Source organism: Musca domestica, unplaced genomic scaffold, assembly GCF_030504385.1.
Source record: "Musca domestica strain aabys unplaced genomic scaffold, Musca_domestica.polishedcontigs.V.1.1 112, whole genome shotgun sequence".
In the NCBI taxonomy this organism is placed as follows: Eukaryota; Metazoa; Arthropoda; class Insecta; order Diptera; family Muscidae; genus Musca; species Musca domestica.
The window spans coordinates 2,034,457-2,047,466 of NW_026712140.1; the positions used below are offsets into that span (position 1 = coordinate 2,034,457).

General features: G+C 34.7%; 2 protein-coding genes across 3 annotated transcripts in view; both read left to right on the forward strand.

Annotated features, from left to right (window-relative positions):
• Nucleotides 1-13,010, forward strand: part of LOC101894508 (cGMP-specific 3',5'-cyclic phosphodiesterase) — a 219,042-nt gene that overhangs the window by 139,927 nt on the left and 66,105 nt on the right. The gene's annotated exons all lie outside the window — the stretch shown is intronic.
• Nucleotides 7,465-10,794, forward strand: LOC109612910 (uncharacterized). The gene is made up of 7 exons (XM_059132182.1): nt 7,465-7,577; nt 7,734-7,872; nt 9,794-9,870; nt 9,939-10,040; nt 10,122-10,291; nt 10,353-10,506; nt 10,571-10,794. Exons 3-7 carry the CDS (start codon nt 9,807-9,809, stop codon nt 10,696-10,698), a joined length of 618 nt encoding a protein of 205 aa, XP_058988165.1. The 5' UTR covers nt 7,465-7,577; nt 7,734-7,872; nt 9,794-9,806; the 3' UTR covers nt 10,699-10,794.

Below are 13,010 nucleotides of genomic sequence, written 5' to 3' on the forward strand. Positions count from 1 at the left end.
AAAATAATCACAAAAGAGCTAAAGAGTTGCTTCGGTTGACCGAAAGTGGTGAACTGCCGAATTTGGTTTTCTCCGATGAGAAAATATTCGTTGTCCAGCAGCTTGTAAACAAACAAAATGATTGTGTTTATTTGCCAAAGAGGTCAGCTGAAAATGTGCATCTTCGGTTGGCCATCAGAACTCCAACGCCACCCATGGTGATGGTGTAGGCCTCCATAACAGCCGATGGTCGCTCGCCGCTCCTATTAATCGACCGTGCCGTCAGAATAAATGCCGAATATTATCACGAAAATATTCTGGAGGGTGTATTAAGGCCTTGGGCATGCAAACATTTTGGCCGCAGACCTTGGACATTCCAACAGTACTCAGTACCATCGCACTCAGCATGCGCCACTCAAGAATGGTTACAAATTGAGGTCCCTCACTTCATTTCCATTTATGGCCACCAAAATCTCCGTATACCAATCGGTTGGACTATTGTGTCTGGGCCTTAATTCTTGTTCTATGAAGATGTGAAATGAAAACTTTTATAAAGGAAAGAAATGTCAAATGAAAAAATTTATAAGGAAAATATTTTTCATTTCATATTTTCATAGAACAAGAATCCAGCCACTGGTGTCAAGGTTGGCACTCGCCGGGAATGGGCCAAAATACCGCAGAGCAATATTCGGGTAGCGTGTGACGGTTTCATTGGCCGTTTGAAGGCTATAATTCGTGCCAGAGGTGACCAATTTGCACAAATCAGACCTTATTCTAAAATTTGATGCTATTTCCTACATTTTTTGCTTCCATTCAATAAAAAAATTTTAAAATTATGGCGTTTAAATTTGTTGCTGTTTTTTACCGACATGCTATTTCCGAAATTTTTTGCTTTCATTGAGTACAATTAAAAAAGAAATGTAAAAATTATGGCGTTTTAATTTGTTGCAGTTTCTTATCTCACCCTGTATAAAACATCTTCTTTAAAGACCTTTGACCCGCGCGGAACTCTAAATTGAATAATCTTCCATCTATAGATGACTTACATAAAGTGTTCTTTAATTTATTAAAAACCTACCTAGAATAGCTCTTCTACCATTAAAAGTGATATTGATCCTTACAATCTATTCTATTAGAGTAATGCCATGTTTACGTTAGAACTTTTTGCAGGGTTAACCTACTTCAAGAGGATTTATTTGAAGTATAAGTAATGGATATGACAATTTTAATCCAAATCCAGTGGGTTAACCCATTTATATGTAAACGTACTGTAAGCCTTCTATCTAAAGAAGACTCGGAAAAGTACTCCTGCCTGTAGAAGTACTGAAGAATTTCATCTGTATAGAAAGAAGACACACAGAAATGCTTCTTCTTCTTCTTTAGAAGACCTGCTGATAGTCCCCTATTTATGGCAGACCTACAGAAGATATGCTCTCCATATAAGGCCTGAGGCACCCTGCTATAAAAGAAACAACAGAACTTTTCTATCTTTAGAAGGCCTACAAACAAATGTTCTATCTTGAATGTCTTTTGCCCATAGACTTGCAAAAGGCCTTATATAAATAATGAAAAGTTTCATCTACAGATGACTTGTATTAATATCCGCAGAAGTTATTTTATCTATATAAGACCTCCAAAGATCTTCTACCTTGAGAAGACCTGCCAAAGGTTTTATATTTTGTGTTATTTTTGTGAGAGACATTGGATTAAATACAAAAATTTTCCTTTTGGATTTTGGCAGAATATTTGCTATATCTAGCACTTGTCATATCTATTTAACCCCTGTCTGTTTAAATTGTAAAATTTTTTAGAAGAGGGTTTAAACTGCCATACTTTTGTTCTAATCCTTTCAAAATTTCTTGAAGTTTAATGAGAATAAGATAATCTATTGAATACTCTTTTAAAAATTCGCTTACGTCAGTTTTCATCCCCTTGCATGCATTTGTAGCCCAACGAGCCGGGGCATGCCTTCCCCAGAGTTCGTTCACGAAGACCCCAACAAATTCTTGTTGCATGTATGTGTGAACCTCTACACATACACATGAACTTTTGAACATTTAATTTTATTACTTGTGGTAATTGTGGTTGTTTTTGTTGTTGTTGTTGTTGTTATTTTTGGTTGCTGTTACTGTCATTTTCTGTCTTTTCTTGTTTTATGACCACATTGTGACCTTAACTTTTCTTCCTTGTCTCCTAAACGACAAACCGGCAAACCAACCAACCAACCAACCAAATTACTTAAATGCGCCCGAGCTTTTGAATACTCATGTTTTTGTTGTTGTTCTTTTTGTTGTTGTTAATTATTCAAATAACAATAACCATTAGCAAGGCACTTTCATTGCTGGAAATACAAGAAAAACAAAGCTAAATGACAAAAGCAAAAAGTTATTTTCTTGTTTTCCTTTCTTTCGTTCAGTTCAAGGAATTTTTAATTTATTAAATTGAAAATAATAAATATTACATTTCTATATGTGTGTGTGTATGACAATAACAAAAAACCGTTATAACTTTATGGCATTTGTTGTAACCTCTTTTTTTCTGTCTTCAATGACAACTGGGGAGACATTTGAATTGAGTCATGGCGTGCGAGGAAGGTGAATTGGAAAAAAAAGTAATATTAATAATTATACGGTATTCGGTGCAACCCATGGGAAATTGAACAGCCGTTTTGAGAGACTTGAAGAGGTATGGGAAATTTAGATGATTTTAAATTTCTTCATTTGAATATGAGAATGTGGGTGAATGGACTTTATTAACTTTTTCGAGTCCAACTAATTACAGTTAAAATAACAAGTAAAAAAACATTAAATTCGGCCGGGCCAAACTTTTAATAGCCTCCACCTTAGGGTAAAGGAAACATTAGAAGAAATGTGGTAAAAGCCATTAAAATGCCAAATATCGGGAGGTACCGTTATATGGAGACCATATCAAAACATGCACCTATACATATAATGTTTCGCCACACGAACTAGGACCCATTATGACCCACAAATACCAATTTTTAGACAAATCAGTGAAAAATGAGGCAAAACCCATCAAAATACCGAATTTCGGAAGGTACCGTTATATGGGGGCTATACCAAATCATGGACCCATACATGCAATGTTTCGCCACCGGAGCTGGAACCCATTATGACCAACAAATACAAATTTTCAGACAAATCCGTGAAAAAATCTGGCATAAATCATCAAAATACCGAATATCGGGAGGAACCGTTATATGGGGACTATACCAGAACGTGGACCGATATATCTCATTTTCAATACCAACCATCCTAGACACAATACAAATTGCTCTGCTAAATTTTGGCGCTCTACGTGAAATAATGTGGGCTGTATCGTGATTTCAACAGACAGACGGACAGACAGACGGCATCGTTAAATCGACGAATATTTAATGATGTTACAAACGGAATGACAAAGATAATATTCCCTCCTTTCCAAGGTGGTGGGTATAAAAATACAATTCTGTAATTTGGGATAACAACGTATTATATTTATTTTTAAGGGACTATACATTCAACCCTTTAAAACCCAGTAAATGAAGTAAGGGAAGGAGACTTTTGGAAGGATATATTTAGACCTACACAATACCAAACACAAGTTGTATGATTTTTTCAACCCAAAATCTCTTGAAGTACAAAATCGGGTTAGAAGAAAATATAAATATAATTAAATATAGAATTGTGCCTTAATTGGTGGAAGAAGTATACATGTCACTGTGAAACAATGTGATGGTTATGGGAAAATTAAAAAGAAGGCTGGTTGAGGTTCTAGTTTAATAGACTTCAACCCTGAACTATATTAGCCAAAACTGTTGTAGGATTTGGTGCGGTTTAAGTCGGCAGATGTTTCATTCGCAGACTTTTAGTCCATTGTGTTCATCCCAGGAAGAAGTGATAGGTCAGAGAAAAATATAAAAACGGAAAAGAAGGGGTTTCAAAAGTGTTTAAGCTGAGTGGATTGCTTAGCCAGGTATGTTTTAACCAAACCTATAAAAGATGAAGCGATCTACGTCAGAGAAGAATGTTTGAGTTTCTATCTCCCACTTAACAAATAGTCTTTCTCTCATGTTTAATATCATGATACATCTTGGTGTCCAGCTCTTCGTCACATAGTCTGCAGTAGTCAGGACCACAGTCAGGACCGTCTTAAGGTCAGATATCTGATACTTCACTTACCCGTAAATAATAGCAGAAAACAGGTTATAATTCAAGAGATTATTTGGTTGAGAGACTTCTTGAAATAACTGATATACAGGGTGAGATGGAAAAACTGCTATCATTTCTAAGCCACTCGTCCGACAGCTGTTAAAATTATTCCAGTGACAGCTCATTATATTGTTTCCAAGCATACAAAAGCATTTTGGTGAGAATTTTCCAGAAAAAAAGTTATTCGTGATGGAATTCAAGCGTGATAGTGTAATTTCTTTATACTTGGCTGGAAAACCACAAGTGGCTATCGTTAGAGCACTCAAGCGTTTAAATGTGAATAAATCTCTTGTGTCTCGTATCATCGCTCGTCACCGTGATAATGTGAGCGTAGCTCGACGTCAAGGAAGGGGACGGAAGAAAACAGCAACATCAGCAGAAATGGTTCGAAAAGTAAAGAAGCGACTACATCGAAACCCGCGTCGAAGTGGCCGAAAAATGGTTCTTGGGTTGAACATATCGCAATATTCCATTCGGCGAATATTAAAAAATAATCTCGTGGTAAAGCCATGGAAATTTCAAAAAGTGCAAGAAGTTACACCGCAACGGAAAGAAAATAGACTCAAAAGAGCTAAAGTGTTGCTTCGCTGGGTATCGTGAACTGCCGAATTTGGTTTTCTCCGATGAGAAAACATTCGTTGTCCAGCAGTTTGTAAACAAACAAAATGATTGTGTTTACTCGCCAAAGAGGTCAGCTGAAAATGTGCACCTTCGGTTGGCCACCAGAACTCCAACGCCACCCATGGTGATGGTGTAGGCTTCCATAACAGCCGACAGTCGCTCTCCGGTCATATACGTATTAATCGACCGTGGCATCAGAATAAATTGCCGAATATTATCTCGAAAATATTCTGGAGGGTGTATTAAAGCCTTGGGTGAGCAAACATTTTGGCCGCAGACCTTGGACATTACAACAGGATCAGCACCATCGCACTCAGCACACGCCACCCAAGAATGGTTATAAAATAAGGTTCCTCGCCTTATTTCCAGCATACATTGGCCACCGAAATCTCCGCATACCAATCCATTGGACAATTGTGTCTGGAGTATTTTGGAAAGCAAGGTTGGCACTAAAAAATACCAAGGTGTCGATCACCTCAAGCAAGCGCTTCGCCGGGAATGGGCCAAAATACCGCAGAGCAACATTCGGGCATTGTGTGATGGTTTCATTGGCCGTTTAAGGCCATAATTCCTGCCAAAGGTGACCAATTCGAACAAATCTAAACTTATTCTAAAATTTGATGCTATTTTCGAAATTTTTTGCTTTCATTCATAAAAATTAAAACCAGTAAAGAAAGTCCTAAAGTTGGGCGGGGCCGATTTTATAATACCCTACACCCCTTTGCTAATTTAGTTGAGCTCCACTTAATAATTAAAAGATTTTATGGGGGAATTCAATCATACACAATTCAAATCATACAATTTAAAATTCAAAAGACTAAATATGCCAAAGCCCATTTGGTGCAAAATTAATTTGAAATCAGATAAAGGTATATATGGGAACTATATCCAAATCTGAACCGATCTCGATAAAAATTGGCAAAGATATTTCTGAGCTGTATTTGATATATTTCCCTGAATATCGTTGTTACGGAGTCCATATTACGGATGTAGGTAACAAATACATCAAATCGGATGAACAATATATATGGGAGCTATAGCTATATCTGAACCGATCTTCACCAAATTCCATCCAATTTGGGAAAATATTAGACGTTTGGTGCACAATAAAAGGTAAATCGGACAAAGTTATGTATGGGAGCTATATCCAAATCTGAACCGATCTCGATAAAATTTAGCAAAGGCATTTCTGAGCTGCATTTGATATATTTTCCCAAATATTGTTGTTACAGAGTGCATATTACGGCTGCGGAGGACAAAAATAATAAATCGGATGAACAATATATATGGGAGCTATAGCTATATCTGAACCGATTTTGATCAAATTTGGCATACTTATTTTCAGGCCTAATTTGGTTGTATGTGCAAAATTTCATACTATTCGGTATTACACGTTTGGTGCACAAAAAAAGGCAAATCGGACGAAGATATATATGGGAGCTATATCTAAATTTTTACCGATTATCTCCAATTTCAGTAGGGTTCGTCCTTGGGCCAAAAAATGATATGTGCAAAATTTCAATCGAATAATAAATGCGACCTGTATTTTGTTCACAAGAATACATGGACAGAGGGACGGACGGACAGGCGGACTGACATGCATAAATCAACTCAGAAAGTGATTCTATGCAGATCATCAAAAGGAACTATGGGTATATCTCGTTTCCTTTTGCCTGTTACAATCAAATGCACAAAGACATAATACCCTGACCACCTTGTGGTGTAGGGTATAAAGAGACTATCGTTTAGAACAAAAATCGGATGTTTGTTAAAGAATTACTCAAAAATTGTATAATTTACTCTTTTTACACATGCAGGACCATCATTTTCAAATGTTTTCTTGACATTTGTAAATTTTATTTAGGTTTGAATACGAACGATTCGGTTCAAAATTCCATTGAAAAATTAGGGATGTGCCGTTATGGTTTATACGTGGAATCATCTGCCGACAAGCGGGCGAATATAGATATATCGACAAAGTGTGGTCCGACGTTTAAAAGTGGGTCCAAGTCTAAAATTTCTGCTAACTTTCATATATCCATATCAAATAATATGGATATTACCTTCAGCGAATTTTTGTACCCCGTATAGTAAATTCCCAACCTATAATTGTATCGGCCCATGAATAAAAGACGGCAACCTAGTCAGTCTCAACAAAAAATAATCTAAAACGAAACCAAATATAACAAAATAGTTTTACCTTCCAGGAAAGAGCAAATGTGTGCGTCGATGCAGCCCATCAAAGAGAAATGCTTTCCCATTTCTCCCTTCCTTTTTTGTTGCTTCTTTCCCAGAAATATCTGTAATGTTTGATGGTTGAACAAATCATCCAATTGGTATTTGAAGCACGTCCATTGGCAAAGGAAGATAAAAAATCTAAGAATGTGTTTCCTGGCTGACTGCCTTAAATTGCATCTTGTTAACACAGTTTCCCGGACTAGTCGTCGTCGTAGTTGTGAATCGTTAGAAATTCTTGCAGTGTCATGCCTCTGAGTGTTTGTTGTCGTAATGCAAACATATACACAGACACATACACGCTTACATGCATAACTGATGAAATGTGTTTGCACTTTGGTACAAAGAGAGAGAGAAAGAAAGGACTCTTTGCGCTTTCCCGCTAGTTCGACAAAACATCAATTGACGGGTTTTCTATAGTAATTTCGTCGATTACTTCCTACAGTACTTACTTATGTATCCACTAGTATAATACGAATGATACTATTGATACTATTCATAGCATACACCATTAATGATTTTGATTTAAGGGTATGTACTTATTTCAGTATCCCAAAGTAAATGAACGGTTCGTCGATTGTATCAACTGCGCCTTACCATGGGATACTTAAGTAAGTTCACATATTCTTTTGTTTCTCTTTGTTCGATTCCGTTATTTTCTGGAATGTGTGTGATGCAAAAAAAAAGCTTGGTGGTTGACAAATTTCATTTACTCTTTGATCAACAATCCAAGTGTTTAGTCATAAATTGTGTGTGCTCCCACCAGTGAAGTAATAAAATATAAATTGTTTTGTAAAATTTGATAGTTTTGTGTTTTTGTTTAGAGGTAAGTAAAATGATTAGCAAACGGCATTTAAAAAGATTAATAAAGAATGAAAAGGAAAAATATGTGGACAGATTTATGAATGTTGAGATAGGAAATATGGACAACACCTCCAATAATGAAAATGATTGTTATGAAATTGAAGATGCTGACTTAGTGGAAACTGAAACAGAACAAGTGGAAGAATTGGAATGTAATAGTAATGCACAAGAAAGTCAAAATTTAAGCATTAGCCAAAAATTGAAGGAATGGAATGTAAAACACAGACCATCACGAAGTTGTGTAAAGGACCTTATTGAAATATTAAGAGAGGAAAATATAGTTGTTACTCCATTTTATAAGTTCCATTGCCCGAATAGACCGATAGTGGAAAACATTGCTGGTGGTGCATACATGCACATTGGTTTGTCGTTCCATTTAAAGAGGATAGCCGAAGTATTAAATCTACCCACAAATATTATCATTGATATAAACGTAGATGGTTTGCCACTTTTCAGAAGTTCCAAGACACAGTTGTGGCCAATATTAATAAGAATTACAAATGTAGAGAGTCAACCAGTATTTCCAATTGGCGTTTTCGTTGGAAAAAGTAAGCCAGCGACATGTGAGGAATTTCTTTCTCGTTTTATTGATGAAGTATCACCATACTTGGGAACTGGCATAGAATTAAATGGCCGTAAAATTAGCATTAGAGCAGTTCTTTGTGACGCACCTGCCCGTGCATTCATTACAGGCACTCCTTCTCATGCATCACGACATGGATGCTCAAAATGTACGCAACGAGGAAAGAAATGTGAGGGAACATTAACATATAGCACAACATCGGAAATACTTATTTCAGATGAAGATTTTCGTGTGCGAAAATATCCTCATCATCACACGAAGAAGTACTTAACCCAAAAAACGCCATTAGAATTCCTTAATGTTCGAATGATTACCCAAATACCATTAGATTGTATGCATTTAGTGGATTTAGGCGTAATGCGAAAAATTTTGTTAAGGCTTATTAATAAGAAAATTTGTTTTCCAGCGCCAAGGGAAAATTTGCAAAACATTTCTAAAAAACTTTTATCTCTGCGTGGTCATATTTCATCCGAATTTGCACGAAAGCCACGATCATTGGATGATATTTCATATTGGAAAGCCACTGAGTTCAGACAGTTTTTGTTGTACACAGGTGTTGTAGTTTTAAAAGACGAAATACACGATGATGTGTACTATGAATTTTTATTGTTACATTGTTCTTACAGAATGATGTGTTGTCCCAAACACTGCGGGAAAAATTTGGATACAATTGAAATTCTCCTCAATTTATTTGTACAAAATTTCCCGCTAATATTTGGAGGAAATAGTGTTTCGTACAATGTACATAATCTACTTCATTTAAAAGAAAGTATTGACCTCATTGGTAATCCAACTGAAAATTCGTGCTATTCGTTTGAAAATTATTTACAAAGTTTAAAAAAATGCGTAAAAAGGCCATCAAAGATTTTTGAACAAATTTATAGGAAAGTTTGTGAAGAAAAGTTTTGCACCAAAACACAATACAAAGGTCTTAATGCACACGAAACCAAATTTCATTTTAAAAGTTGTACTTTGACTTCGAAGGCACCGGATAACATCTGTTATATTAAAAACGGAATTCCTGTTCATATTCATGGATTTTCGCAAGAAAATGGAGGAACCCTCATTGGACACAAATTTTTAAATATTCGAAGTTTTTATAAAGAACCGTGTGATTCTATTTCATTAGGAATTTATTTAGTTGACTCCAAACTTTCTGACGAACTTCAGAACTTTCCATTAAGTGAAGTAGAATGTAAAGCAATTCGATTTCCTTATAATTCTCAATCCGTATTGATTCCTATTCTACACGCCTGTTTTTAATACCTTTTTTTACTTTTTTTTTTATTTACACATTAAGAAAACTATATAGCATGTCTTCTTCACCGAGCCCACCAAAAAAAATAAAACGCGTAACATTAACACCTTATTCTGAAAGTAAGTATTTGTTTATTTTATATTTAATGGGATTTTTTCTAAATATTCTAACTTTATTCTAATTTCAGACATACCTACATCAAATACTAACCTCAATGATGTTTTAAAGGCAATTGAGAGTATCAAAAAGGATACAGAATCCTTACAAAACCAATTTAACGTCCTTCAAGGTAATTTTTTTAAAAGAATATTTTCAATAAATTATTTATATATATATATATATATATGTATATATAAACATATAATCTTAGGACAGATCAAGTTTGTTGCAGAAGCACTGGCGGAAAATAAAGTATTGTTGACCAAAATTTTAAAGGAAACATACGAAGAAATTCCGGTAATACAGAAGTTTCCAATAAAATCTGAAGAACAATTAATTGAAATTGACAAGGAAATAAATGCTGAAAATAGAAATCAATATGTAAGATATTTCATCATTTTTATTATAAATATGAATAGCTGTATATCAAGTTTATCTTTAGATAAAAGCAATGAGATCAATGCTAGAACCAGCCGGGGTTCACAAAAACTTAAAATGCATCCTAAACGACAATGTTACCATGGCCTACAATGTCGACGGTGTTCAAGGGAAGAAAAGTTTTAAACAACTTAAAAACTTTTATGGTGTTCTGTTAGGTAAGCATAATTATAGTCTTAAAACCCGATATAAATAATACATTTAAATTTTTTTCATTTTCAGAAGCGGTCTCAATGGCCAAAACAAATAATATTGGTCCAGCGGATGACCAAATTCGGAAGGCAATTCAATTGCAGAAAAGAAGAATTTTTAAAAATATGTCGGTGCAAAGACATGCTGATCAAAAATAAGCCAGACAAATAAATTTATTTCAGACGTTTATTTTCATTATTTGAAGTATTTTTGGTTTTGTTTTAAATAAATAATTTTGTATTTTTTGAATTAAATATGTGGATTTTGATTTCATAGGGATCTTCTGCATAGTACTGCGTATGCAGAATTCGTTTATTATTAATCATTAACGAAGTAGATCATTATTCATCGTTAACGAAGTAATTTATTATTCATTGTTAACGAAGTAGTTCATTATTAATGATAAACGAATAGTCACTGAACTTGTCATTACTGTTTTCGTTAATGGAAGGTAAACGAGAGGGTGACGATTACATACCTCCAATGACATCCCCATGTTAAATTCGTCACTCAAACGCGTGGCTAGTGTATTGGCGAGTAGGTACTGGTACTTTCTTTTGGAACAATGGTATAAGTACTTATGTAGTGCTTACCCGAACAAGCGGGTTGTAATAGCAATGACGTTGCACATAGCGTGTGTGTATGGATGTTTGTGTTTGTTTTAAACTCTAGCTGATGACTTGGCATTTACTGTCCGCACACACATACAAACATTGTAGTAAATACTTATGTTGTGTGCGTTGTTGCATCCTTCTCTTAGTTTTGGCATATTGTCCACTTTGTGTGTTAGAAAAGCAAGACTGTGCTCTTTTAACTTCCCGCCCAAGTCATTCAGTAATCGAAACTGTGTTCGCGTTGCATTTCAGCCACGTCTTTTGATGTTCGTGTTGCCTCGACTTGGCACTGGTGTTGACTTTCATTTCCTCATCCTGTGATGGACGCCAGTTTCTAACATTGCGTTTCTTAGCTTCTTAGGATTAAATGCACAATTACGTGGTCCCATGTAAAAGTGTTCAAGTGGGAAAGGAGAGGAGAAAAAAAATTTGTTAAAAAGCCATAAATACAAGGATCGTTATTTATATTCCGGGTCATAGGAATATTGATTGTGTCAAAAGCACACAGCATTTCAAGACGTGACTGGCCAGTTTATTGAGTTTTTCTCAATGCAATACGTTTAAATAAAGAAAAAGAATTTCCAACTTTGGCCATAGGAACCCTAAATAATTTGGGTTTATCTAATGCACGATGCGCCACACAAAAATACCCATTTTCCGCATTACGGTTACATATACTGTACGCCTTATGTCAAAACTTTCTCACTACCTCTCGTTAACTAAATAAATGCAACGTTGAATATTTCCTCTCATTCGATTTAAGCTCGGCTATATGTCTGTGAGGTTAAATACTTAAATAACTCAGGGTCTGTGATCCTTTTAGCGTTGTTGCCTTGGAAAGAAGAGAGTACTTCTTTCCTTTTGAAATGAATTGAAATTCTATTTTTGATGTTGATTTATCTCTTTTAGCTTAAACGTAATAACTTAAATAGAGGATTTGATTCAAAAAGAAAATATAAAGAAGTCGAAGACTCTGTAAAATCTTTGTTGAATGGACATTGAATGTCTAAGATGATCATAAAACAAAACGTTTTACTGAAAATTATTCTGTCTATGATAGACTATTAAAAGGCCTTCTATCCCTATGATCCACAGTCCCTACAAGATCCCTACAAATTGTCATAAACAAGATATAAAATTATTTTCTGATCTTCTGGCCACAAGTCCAAAGAAAAACCTTAAATAATCGTCAATCTCCACATAAGATACTAACAAGTAATAAAATATTAAGTTCAGCCGGGCCCAACTTTTAGTATCCTCAGCCTTAGTCCAAATGAAACATTTTTATATAAAAGTGTCTAAATTCAAGCATGTTTTACGTTAAAATTCATATACCAATAAGACCGTTTGGATAATGCAGTTAAACTTATCAAAAACCCATTAAGTGAATGAAGTCGTTATATGGGCCCATACCGAAGCGGGAACCTTTATTAACAATTTTATACTTCAAGGATAGTGATCTACCAAATCTTCTAAAATACCAAATTTCAAACACTTATGTGCGTAAATGTGACTAGGATTATCAAAATACCGAATATCGGTGGGAATCGTTATATGTGCGCTATATGAAAACTAAATATTCAATGTTCTATCACTGAAGCTAGAACACATTATGAACTACAAAAACAAATTTGTAGGTAAATCCGCAAAAAGATGTGGGAAAAATCGTCAAAATACAAATGAAATGAACAAATGTGAATAATACCGAGTATATATATATATATATATATATATATATATATATATATATATATATATATATATATATATATATATATATATATATATATATATATATATATATATATATATATATATATATATATATATATATATATATATACTCGGTATATATA